Source organism: Panthera uncia, chromosome B4 (assembly GCF_023721935.1).
Source record: "Panthera uncia isolate 11264 chromosome B4, Puncia_PCG_1.0, whole genome shotgun sequence".
Lineage (NCBI taxonomy): Eukaryota > Metazoa > Chordata > Mammalia > Carnivora > Felidae > Panthera > Panthera uncia.
Genome location: NC_064809.1, coordinates 77,949,384 through 77,961,560, shown reverse-complemented (window position 1 = coordinate 77,961,560; position 12,177 = coordinate 77,949,384). Strand labels below are relative to the sequence as shown.

At 52.5% G+C, this 12,177-nt stretch overlaps 1 protein-coding gene across 1 annotated transcript; it reads right to left on the bottom strand.

Annotated features, from left to right (window-relative positions):
* Nucleotides 1–7,541: 7,541 nt before the first annotated feature.
* On the bottom strand, nt 7,542–11,065 carry HOXC4 (homeobox C4). The gene is made up of 3 exons (XM_049625632.1): nt 10,283–11,065; nt 9,193–10,133; nt 7,542–8,697 (listed from the first exon to the last, which is right to left on the bottom strand). Exons 2-3 carry the CDS (start codon nt 9,629–9,631, stop codon nt 8,342–8,344), a joined length of 795 nt encoding a protein of 264 aa, XP_049481589.1. The 5' UTR covers nt 9,632–10,133; nt 10,283–11,065; the 3' UTR covers nt 7,542–8,341.
* Between the last annotated feature and the right edge of the window lie 1,112 nt (nt 11,066–12,177).

Genomic DNA, 12,177 nt, shown 5'->3' with positions numbered 1-12,177 from the left:
CACCGACACATGCAGGAACAGAAGAAACGAATGTGTTGAGGTCCTAGCATGAATCTGTCATGAGTGTTTTGAGGGTGTGTCTGTAGGTAAACGTGTGCAGAGAGAAAGGACTGTGTGAAATTACAGGCTGGAGGGAGGGACTCTCTTCCCAGTCTTTCCTCTTCCGTCCCCATTAGCAAAAATTCCATAACAAAATACAGACTCCCACCATCTCCTGTATCTTTCTTGGGTCAGGTTCCCCCAGAGAACATTCTGGCTGGTATGGGTCTATCCAACCAGTTGAGGGACAGGGGGGAATACTTCAGTTGCCTCTCATTGCCATGGAAACTGAGTGGCAAGCCACGGGGAGCATGAATCTGGGGCTCTTGGCCAACCACTGGTCTTCAAGGACAGAAGAGGGAGCAGGATGCCAGGCAAGGCTAAATCTCGGGAAGGAGCTGGAGGGAATGAAGGGAGGAGGGGAACTTATGCTCTCCTACCAGCTTTCAACTGTGGGCACTAGGGCAAAGACCTTGGGATTATTCCAGTCTGGGGCTCTGGGATACGAAGCGGGTTCTTGCTAAAGACAGGTCTCCCAGGCAGAGTTCAAGAGTCTTGGCCTGAATTATCTGGACTCAGACCCAACTGGATTGACACAGAGAGGAAAAGATAGCCTATTATTTACCCTGACTGGGTTTACCATACTCTCCTTAAGCTTCGGAGACCACATATTCCTGGATATGAGTGTTGGAAAGGAGGATCTCAGGGAGTCATTTTTTCTTTTCTTTTTTTCTTTTTTGAGAGATAGAGAAAAGAGGCCCTCCAGTGTGCACAGTATGGACACTGTCTTGATTTCTTCAGTTTGGGTTACGGAATTCTGGGAGCTATTGAGGGACATTCTAATTGCTCAGAGAATGAGTTTGCCATCAAAGGAAGGGGCAGAATGACCAGACAGAGGGGTTAGGAAAGGCCATCTCCCCTCTGTGGTCAGGATAGGAAGATATGTTCAAACTCTGGAGCCCAAAACAGCCCTCAGAGAACTGGGGCAATTATTTAAAAATTCTGCACCAAACCTTTCGATCTCAGATACCTTGCTTTTACCTGAATTTAATGGATAGCTGTCCCAGTGAGAGAAGAGACTGGTCCCTGGGGGCCAGGACTCAGACTGCACCATTGGGTGGGGGGGCCTCTCCAGCTGGGAAGGTGAGATTCAAGTGACTTGGGGTTGGGAAAGCTTCTCAAGGGTTGGCCTCACAGGTCTCTGAGCCCTGGGGTAGCAAAGCCCTCTAGAAGCCAGAGGCCCTCCATTTGGGGGCCTCTTTGATTCCCAGAAGTGGAGGGAGGAGGAAAAGGAGGAAAGGAGGGTGTGGGGGGGAGGGGCAGGCAGGAACAGATGCTTCCAGATCTAAAGAAATAATTTGAGGGGGAAAGGCAGGATCAAACGGAGGAAGAGGAGGGGGAGGTGGGGGGAAAGGAAAGAGAACAAAGGTATAGTGGGGATTGGAGCCTCTTTGGTGGAGGAGATAAAGGGGAATCCGAGTGAGTTGGCTAAGCAGACATCTGCCCAGGCTGTAAAACCTTGCTCTATTTGCTGCTGGCTCTGGAGCGGTCAGATCAGCCCCTGAGGTGGCCTGAACTGGAGGCTCAGCCAGGAACCTTTGAACGTCAGCTGTCCCTCCAGATTGCTGCCCCCCCCCCCACCTTTTGGTTCTTCTTCTCCACTTTCTCAGTTGGAGGGGAATTCTAGGAGGAGCACTGGGGCTGGGGAATGTCCTAGAGGATTGCTGCAGGATGAAAGGGGCAGAGCAGCAGGGATATGAGGAAACACCGAGCACAGAAAGCAGTAGAAATGCCAGGCAGAGACCTTGAAACAGCTGAGCAAAGACAAGCAGGGCTGCAGGCAGTCACATTGCAAAATGGGTCGAAATCGGCAGAGAGACAGAGTCCAAGAAGAAAGGTTTCCAACGAGGGGTGGGGGGAGGAGGCACGCATCTCTCCATGTGACCTTTGAGCTTGCTCAGGCAAGACAGGGCTTGAGATGGGGGGCTGGGGAAAGACGGGAGCAAATGTACATGGGGAATATTCCATGCCTCCCCCATTTTCTCCTCTCACCAAACTGCCTTCCTTTTTTGCCTCCAGCTAGAACCAACTGCTATTCAGCAACCATATTTTCCAAGGTCTATTCTAGCTGAGTAGAAGGACTCCACACGCGCAAAGTTACAAACACTGTGCAACTGACAAAAGGGACAGAGTCTCAAACAAGAGCCAGGCCATCTTAGGGATGGGGAGAGATGGGGGGAACAAGAACAAACTGGTTGGGGGACATCTCCCAAGTTACTCACTCTGTACCCACCCCACCCTCCCGTGGATCACCCAGCCCTGTCCCTGCCCATCAGATTTAAGAGCAAATTCCCCCTTTTCTAAGAGCCCTAATCCTAATCTAGTGCCCAGAGACAAAGGCCAGGGGAAGAGGGAAGCAATTCTTCCTGTGTTGGGGTGGAGGTGCCGGGAGGACCCATTGGCCTGGAATTCCTGTGATGGAGGAGACCATTTGTTGGTTTGATGACCTGGGATGCTTCTCTCTCTGTGCCCACAAAAATCTTGAGAGGGTCCCATTTCCCCGCTCTTGTAACTCGGGGAAAAGTATTCATTCATTGCTAGCGAAAATGAAATCTCATTCGGTAGTGGTAACTGTGGGGGATCGGTCGGTCGAGGAGCAATTGAGAGTGTGCTCAATTTTCCACGAAAAAAAAAAAAAAAATGAAGGCCGAAGAGGGGAAAAAAAAAAAAGGGGGGGGGGGGGGGGAGTTTGGGCTCTTAAAGGGCGAGACCCCGGAGGTGGAGCGGAGTTCACCGCGCAGTGAACCCGCTCGGCCGGCCGCGCAGCCCGAGGCCCCCGCCCAGAGCCCTATTGTCCGCGGTCCGAGCCCGGGGTCGTGACCCAGCCGAAGGCGACACGGCGCCCGGGGCGGCCGTGGCGTGGAACCCGGAGGGGGCGCCGGGCCGCTGCCGGCCTCTCGCACCTCACCTTTGCCCGGGCCGGCCCCATCTCGCCATCCTCAGGACCCCGGTCGCTCCAGAAGGGAGCCGGGACCCCCGGTGGCGGCAGCCGCTCTGTGCCCCATTCTCTCGCACCGGCTGCCTGGAAGGCCAGAGGCCGGCAGCGGGGACCTGGGGTCGGACTGTTTGGCAGTGCCTACCACACTCTCCGTTTTAACGCTTCGCCCCCGGAAGTTCAAATATACTTCCCTCTCTAGATGCTGGAAGTGGGAAGAGAGGGTCAGAAAGGAGGAGTGAGCCGAGATGACACTTCTTTGGGTTTGACCCATATCCCCATCACGGCTGGCAGAACAGACCCTGGAGTGCCCTACGTTTTAGGAAATCTGGCCATTGCTGCTGGGGACTGGAAATTTTAAATAGTCCTTTCCATTTATTAGGCTCTGTAACCCTAGTCACCCTCAAACATGGGAGACCCTCCCTACCCATCCTTGTCTTCTCTGCCTCCTAATTTAATTCATCAGCTAGCTGGGTCTACAGGAGGATGAAACTGCAAAGGCCCTTGACCCTGTTTGCGCGGATGTGGGCTCCGTTGCTGGATGGACCCTTTTTAAAAACGCAGCTACAGAGCTGATGGCAGAGAGAAGAGAAGACAAATCCTGAGGAGTGGAGACAGAGCCAGGTCTGAGAAGGGGCTCCTGGACCTAGAGGGCAGAGGAGCAAACCTTGGTTTCTCCCTGCTAGCAAAGCCAAAAGGGATCTGAGCTCCCGGAGGTACACAGACTTTAAGGTGGCTGAGGGACCCCTTCAGGTCTCTGGTTCACACAGTGTACCCTACCATTTTTAACCCCCAAGAGGCAGCTAAAATTCCGATACCCCAAACAAACAGTCACGCGCTGCAGAGAAAAAGTAAAATGGGGCTAGCTCTATGGGGTGTAGCAAAAGCAGGCCAAGTTGGTAGGGGGTGATCAGTTCTACCAGAAAGAGTGGTCAGAGGCAAAGGCTCTTTTTTTTTTTTTTTTTCCCCTACCAAATCCCCCAAATGTTTATTTTGGGCTTCTGCCCACCAGATAAATCAAGCTAACAGATTAGGAAGTTCATAAAATTGTATTCTTAGATAATGATATCCAGAGAGGTAATAAATATCCCCTCTGCTCTGATGGCCGCTGGTGTTGGGGGGGAATCCTTCGTCTCTTTCTCCGAGGCTGGGAAGGGTTTCTTAGAATTAGCTCTTTGAAGGTGGGGTACCAGATAGAAGCTGTGGAAAACCATGAGAAGGAGCTTTGTGAGGGCAACACCAATGCTCCCCCCAGGACTTGGCAAAAAGCAGAGGCAAAGATGTGGAATCACGTAGGCATGCTGCTTCTCCCATCATAGCACCCTCCACCTCAAGGGCCCCCTTCGGAGTCCGTCTCCCCTAATCTTGGACAAGCAGACAAGTGGTGCCTAGCAGAGGGTACCCTGGTCCCAAGCTCTGAGAACCCCTTGTTTTATCTTCCCTACCACTCCCCCAAACACACACATACACATCCATCTCACAGCAGGAAGGCAGCTCTGCACTGCAATCCGCTAAGTCCACGCAGGAGAAAAAAAAAAAAAAAAAACCCAGAAGCTGATGCCCAGATTGCAGAGAAAACTTTGTAGGAAACTTCATGCAAGCAGCAGCGAGAGGCCCTTGGAGAAGTAAAGTTCCCCAGTCCTTCCCCCACCCCAGGCTCGCTTTCCCTCCCCACCTTCTCCTTTTGGAGCGAAGTTTCTTCACTCCCCAGGTACAAGACTCGGCCCAGAAACTCCATTTCCCCCAAGCGGAAGCCCTCCGTTCAGGATTGGATTTCCCGCCTTCCTTCCCCAAGATCGGGAGTTGAGCTAAAAACTGAATGGCAAAACGAGACAGAGTTGAAAATGCTGTACTCCTTGCCCTGAGCAGATCAAGTGCTAACTACTTACATGTCAAGGGGATTTTTGATCTGTGGGGATCTCCTGGTGCTTGGAGAGAAGGACCTTGGAAGACTGGCGTTGCCGCTTTCACCCCGTCTTCTTTTAACTTAGCCATTGGAGAGAGAGATACAACGCGCTGGCAGGCATTCATGAGCCTTGCCTCTCCCTTTACTGTGGGCAAGAAATCTCCAGCCCTACAAAAGCAGTGGCATCGTATCTGGAGACCAGGGGCTGAGCGAGGGCTGGTTTGGGAGGGTCGGAGATGGGGGTGGGGGAGAGGTCAGAGGCGCTGCCGAATATAAAGGCGATGGGAGAGAAAATGCTGTGTCCTCCCCGTGAACCTGGGTTGTGTCCTCCCCGCACCGCCCCCCCCCCCCCCCCCCCCCTTCCCCCCCTCCCCAACCCAACTTAAATAAAAACTCCAGCCCTCGGCTTCCCAATGAGGCTGGAGCAGCCCCGAGTGGAGCAGCAGCGGGGACCCAGACCTCTGGAACTAGGGGTCCGGCCAAGGGGTTGGCCCTTCATGCCCCTCACTCCCTCCTCCGCCCCCCACCCCATCTCTGTCCGGCACCCTGATCCCATTCTGGGCAGTCAGGTCCAAGGAAAGGAGAGCTTTGGGGAAAGAGGAGAGAACGGAGCCCACTGGAGGGAAGGCCAGAGGCCAAAATCTTCACAAACTCAGATGTAAGGGGGTTTCGTTTTGTTTCATTGATCAAGAATTACAGATTTCTAATGTTTCCCCTTTTCAGACGGAGCGGGACAGAGAACTATGTGTACAGTATGTGTGAGAGGAGGGAGAAGCCCCTAAAGAAGGGGAAATAAAGGAACAGTCCCAATCCTTTCCGGATGTTTTCCTGCGCTAGACAGCGTCCCTTTCGCAAGTTCAGAGAGAAGCTTAAGAAATAAAAGATGGTAATTTTTCTCCTCCTTGCTTTCATCTCTTCCACTTTTGGGAGGAGAGGGGATTAAATTCCTCTAAAACCAAAGAAGCAAAGTTAGAAAAGACTATGGATCTTAAGTTCCTTTTCTTTCTCCCCACCCCCCTTTTCCATTTAAACTTCCTTCAGGGTTGAAAAGACACCCAAGTTCCCCCCCCCCAGACCTTCTTTCCCTTTTCCCAAGCACAGTTAGACCCCCTTTTACTGCCCCAAAGTCAATTGCCTCAAGATGATAGGAGCTACAGTCAGATTTGGCTCCTAATTCACTTGATCACATAAAATAACTCCAGATAATTGTTGGCCCTGCTTCCGCACACTGTAGGCAGCATGTTTTGCTGTCTCCAGGGCACCATTGAGGGAGGGGAAAGTAGACCTCCAGGACCAAGTGATTCCCCCCAACACACACACACACACACACACACACACACACACGCATGCACACACACTCCACTCCAAGTACCAGCCAGCAAGTGGTTCAAGAGGAAATAAATCCAAAGCATACTGAACAACAGATTTTCACAACTGGTCCCATTGTTACCTTCCACTCCAGAATTTAGGGAGAGAGGATAAGGGTATCCCTGGCTCCTCTACAAATCCCAGATCTCTTCTCCCTCATCTCTTCTACTTCTCAGAGCCCTCAATTCGGAAATTTGGATAAATTGTCTGAGAAACTCACCAAATACCACCCCCCCCCCCTTCTCCCAACAAACAAGCAAAAATTTGAGCAGGCCTTGCTTAGGGCCTGGTCTTCAAGATCAGGATTATTTGGGAGCCTTTGGCTTAAATTAATTATTCAGGTAATCCAGGCCAGTTTTGGTTGTTGTTGTTGTTTGTTTGTTTGTTTCCCTCATTTTAGCCCCCGGGGAAACAACTGGAAAAAAAAATTTTTTTAACAGCCGGAGAGCCTTGTTTCAGCTAACTTCAATCCCTGCCAGGACCTGGGAGGTTATAGGAAAAGGGGTGGTCCCTGCCTCTCCCTGTGTCTTTTCTCAACACCTGGCAGGTCCATGATAAAAGTTATGGAAAAAAATAAAAGTTCTTCATTATCTCCAGGCATCAGGCTTTGAGGCCTACACATGCAAGGGGGCCTCCCAGGCCTCTGGCCTCCACTTCACCCTTCTTTCCAAGTCTAAACAAACAGAGAAGCCACCCTGACAGGTCACTTCACTGCTACAGAATCACCAGCTCAAAATCTTCCTTCTTTTAAGGAGCACATGCTGTTGAGGGGGCATCTTCCTTAATCCCTCATCCCTAAAGGGTCCAAAACGATGAAAACTCTTCTCTGTCCCACTCCCTAAACTTGCCTTCTTGTCTGCAAATCAGGCAGGCCTACTCAGCAGAGAGAAAAGAGAAGAGGGGAGAGGGAAATCAACAAAAAGAAGATGGGTACCTAACTACAGAGAAGTGAGACCCTCCCAGCTCCACTCTAAGTACCCCCAGAAGAGTCTGGCCTCTGCAGACTCAGGGAAGGGACAGGAGAGATCAGCACTAATCCTCCATATGCCCTCTTCTGAGGATCCCCTGCCCCAACCCCCTTGCTGGTTCTTCTAAGGACATTGGAAACGGAGTGGAGAGTTAAGATTTGTGTGTTTGCTTAGAGTAAACTTAGGCAACTATCGAGAAGGGGGGATGTTATCAGGCCAGAAGGAGGAGGGGATAAAAAGAAACCATCAGACATTGACGTAAAACTAATTCACATCCACTGGTTTATTATTGATCACGGGGCATTTCACATCGACACTAAAATTCTTTATTGCAAGTTTTACAATAATCAAGTAAATTCAGTCCAAAAACACAATAACCACGATGGTGGGGGGGGGGGGTTCTACCTATAGACTGCCTCTCTGAACTGAAAGTTCATTTTTATTTTCTTTTGGCTCCTCAAACTGAACAGCTCTGAGAGGCTCTTCAGATGCATTTAGCTTTGTCTGCTGTCTTCCCCCCTCTCCTCCCAGCCCCCCCCAACAATAATACAAAAGAACTTCATAGCTTTGTTCTCCTTAAAATGACTTCCCCCTCACTAACCTCCCCTGGTGCATTTTCAATGCAAAAGGCCTAAGGAAAGAGGGGGGAAGGAGGAGGAGGAGAAGGAGGAGAATTGGCTTAAAAATCTCTCTTTCCTTTTTTTCTGTTCCTCATTTCCCCTGAAATTCACCCAAACCAGACCATCGCACCTTGCAATATATAATTTTTGCAGCTTTCTTCCTTAAAAAATAAATAACCCCCCAAAATGGCCTTAAAAAAAAAAAAAACCCAGCAGGTACCATGCTAAGACAACATCACATGCTTAAAAGGGTCCTTAACAGTGGAAGGGAGAGAAGGGCAGAGGGCTTATCTGTTTTGTCAGTTTGGAATTGACAAGGGATAAGGTGGGAGGAAGAGAGAAAAGAACCAAAAAATATATATATATTAAATTCTATAAATAAGAGTCAATTTGTGTGTGAGGGGAGGATGGGGGCATGGGGTGGGGGCAGGGTGTGAGTTATGTTTTATAACCTGGTAATGTCCTCTGCCCGTTGCTGCTCCGGCGGCGTGGCGCTCTGGGAGTGGTCTTCAGAAGTGCCCGGGGTGGCTGCCGAGAGGGTGCTGGGCGCAGCGCCGGCCGGGGGCGCTGACCTGACTTTGGTGTTGGGGAGTCGGTGGTCCTTCTTCCATTTCATGCGACGGTTTTGGAACCAGATTTTGATCTGCCTCTCAGAGAGGCACAGCGAGTGGGCGATCTCGATCCTTCTCCTTCGGGTCAGGTAGCGATTGTAATGAAACTCTTTCTCTAATTCCAGGACTTGCTGCCGGGTGTAGGCTGTCCTCGAGCGCTTGGGTTCCCCTCCGTTATAATTGGGGTTCACTGGGGGGGGGAGGAGGAGGGGAAAAGCAAATAGTGGGGTTCAGAGGCAGCAGGCTCCCGCCCCCCACCCTCACCCCATCCTCAGCTCTGTGGAACAGGAGGAGGGGGTGGTGGAAATAAAGTCATCAAGCTAAATGGGTTATAAAGAAGTTGAAGGAAGCTGGAGACTTTGTAGTGTAATAAGAGGGGAATCCTCATTGTAACGACACTGAATTATTTATGCGCCCTTAGAAAGCGAGCATAGTTTTCACACATACATAACAGATCGTAGCACATGGCTCGGACTGCCCAGAGTAGCTAAGCCATAAAATTTATGGGGGATGTAATTACCCATTCTCGCTCGTAAATCCAGTTCAATTGTGCTAACCCAGAGTCGCTCCTGGAGAGAGAGGGGGAAGGAGAGAAAGGAGGACGGGGGCCGGAGGGGGCCGGGGAGGGTGGGGAGCGCTGGGGAAGAGGGGAGGGAGGGGGAGAGCAAAAAGCAAAGTTGCCTACCCGTGCTAACGTGGATTTTTTTCATCCATGGGTAGACTATGGGTTGCTTGCTGGCGGCGCTGGAGGGATGGTCAGGGGCTGGCTGGCTGCAGGCTGGCGGGGCTGGGGACGGGGAGGCGGAGGCGCCTGAGAGAGGCGCCGGCTCGCAGAGCGGCTGTGATTTCTCGGGGTGGTGGTGGCCCGCCTGGGCCGGCCCGTGGCCTCGCGAATTGCCCGGCCCCTGGAGACTGGTGCAGCTATACTGGCGCTCGGGGTAGCTAGGGCGCGGAGGCGGTGGTGGGTACAGCTCCTGGTGGTGATGCTGGAATCCCGATTCCCTGGTCCGGCCGTAATATTCCGGACTGTGTTCAGGGATGTAGCTATTTTGCGAATATTCTTCGCATGGAGGAAATTTCGGATCGATGTAGTTAGAGTCCATCAAATACGAGCTCATGATCATTAATTTCTGGAGTGGAAAATAATTTTTCTCGCTTTGTCGTTTTTCTGCTCCATAAAGCCCTCCTACTAGCTAGCGACCCTGTAAAGTTACTTTCACCATGTGACTCCGCCGGCCAATCACACGGAGCAACCCAGTCCCCGGATAAGGAACCGAATCGCTTTATTCAAAATGTATCCAATTTTTTTTGTGTGTGGTGGTGGTGGTGGTGGTGCTGGGGGTGGTGGTGGTGGTGATGTGGGGTTAGCTGGCGGGGGCTGAGGTGCCCCCAGTGCGCACGCCGCCGACTGACAGCCCTTCCCTGCAAAAGGAGATGGGAAGCCCCCAGCTCCCTTCCAAAGCCTGGGCACTGGGGGGCTGTCGGGAGGCTGTGATTCAGCCCCCTCCCATGGTCTCCCCTTGGGCCTCCGGTGGGCCCCCTGGGCCTCGGCTCCTGAGCTTTTCCAGAGGTCTCCATTCATGGCGATCCTGTCTCAGTCTGTGTAGGTCACCGGGCAGCGCCCCTCTTTTGCAGGAAGAGGAAGTTGAATGAGGAGGACTGGAGTGGAGGTTGGATGGGGAGGGGCCCAGGCTAAGCCCAGGAGGCTGGAGAGCCTGGGGTGCCCCCCATCCAAGGATACCAGAGTCCAGCCCCCTTCCCCCGTACACACTCACCCAACCCTCTGGCCATGGGGCCGGCGAGGCAGGGTCCCAGCTGGACCGGGCAGGTAGAGGCAGCGGGATGCAAATGATTCTGACGTCATTTCTGGAAGTCTGGGGGTTGAGCCCCCGCTGAAGAGAGACAGGAAGTGGTTGGCAAAAGCAGAGTTCAGAAGCCTTGCCCTCCTCCCCTAGAACCCACTGACCCTCCCTGCCCCAGCCCCAGAGCAGATGATCTCTTCCACCGCTGGCTGCTGTTTCCACTCGCCTTCCGTCTGGCCTGCTGCTTTCTTACAACTACCTCCAGGGCTGGTTCCTAAGGACCTAGGGCGAGGAGAAGTGGGATTTGCCAGGAACCAGTGCCCTGTGATGGTGCCCAGCCACGGCCCTGAGCGCTCTTCTTTCTTCATCCCCACAGTGAGCCGACCTAACTGAGAGGGAGGCCTGTGTGGGTAGAGCCTGCTTCCGGCCAGGGATTGTATCCATGTAACACATGTGTTTACATGTAAACACACACTCCCAAGGGCCAGCTCCAGGCTGCCTTCCAAAAGCTGAGGGGTGAGCTCACGGAGCTGGGGAGGCTGGGCAGGCCTCGGGGGTCTCCAGCCCATTCCTCCACGCTCCCGTCTCTGCCACCCACCCACAGGAACACCCTGATGGCAGGGTGGCAGGGCCCTGGAGGAGGGAGGGGGCAAGGAAGGGCTGCTTTTTCCAACCCCCCCCCCCCCCCCACCCGGGGGGGGCCACGCTGTGCCACCAATTCCAATTAGCTGATCCCATAACTCAGAGTTGGGGGGTGGCAGAAGGGAGAGCCCAGGGAGGGAGCTGGGTCCCCTTGTTGTACTTGATAACAATTATAGTTTAAAATCATAGCTTGCCGGGGCTCGGCTATATTTTACTTGATAACAATAAAAGTGACACATAAAGTTAACTGTTTATGTTTTATTTATTAGACTAAATCTGCCAGCGGTGGTAGGAGCGCTTGCCTCGTCGCTCCAGCTTTTATAGGGCTGTAAAACGTCATAAATCAGTCTCGCGGAATCGCCCGCACTCTTTGTGTCGGCGGCGGCGCAGGGCTGGCGGCCGCTGGCTGCCTGCTCCCTCCTTTCCACGAAAAGTCGTAATGTGATTTTTTTCCCTCTGATTTTATTATTATGATCGCCGCCGTGATTAGTCAATCTACCTTTAATTCGCCGCCCTACGCTGCCTCCTCCCAGCCCAGCCTGGTTGACACTTGAATAAGTACCTTTTAAAACGGCATAACAACTATTTGAGGGTTTAATTAGAACATCTGCAATTAAGGGAATGAGGAGGGGAAAGGGAAAAAAAAAATAAAGCTCTCTCATGAGAGGGAAGACCGAAGGCAGGAGATTCCCCACCTATCTTTCACCACCTTAGGGATGCGGGAGAGGGGGGTTCCCATTTCCAAATTAGGGCTCACCCTGAGGGCAGAAATGAGAACCGCCTGGGCCCGCTGACCACCTTACATCCTCCGAAGTCATGCCAAGGCCCCCCTCACCCCAGGCTCACCAGGAGTGAGGAGTGCTTGGGGGCTCCTGGATACTCTCTCCCCAAGAGGACAGTGCCCTGTCCCCCTCCCACCAGGTGGCTGAGGAAACAGGAATTCCCTGAAGGTCCACCATCTCTTAGAGGAGATTCCCAGATTTCCCAAGTGGGTTGAGAACCTCTGCCCATTCCTGTCTGGGACTGTGTGCATGTGAGGACTGGCCAGTTTGGCTGGAAGAGGAACGTGAAACCGTGAGGAGGAGAAGGCTGCTACTTGGGTGATAGTGGTGTGGAGTCTGGGAGGGTTTGATTTGTCGTCTTTATTGGGGGTAGGGGCAGGTTAATCATAAGTTGCTGGAAGAGGGCAGAGGGAAACCAACGCTGGATGCTGCCTACATAAAGAG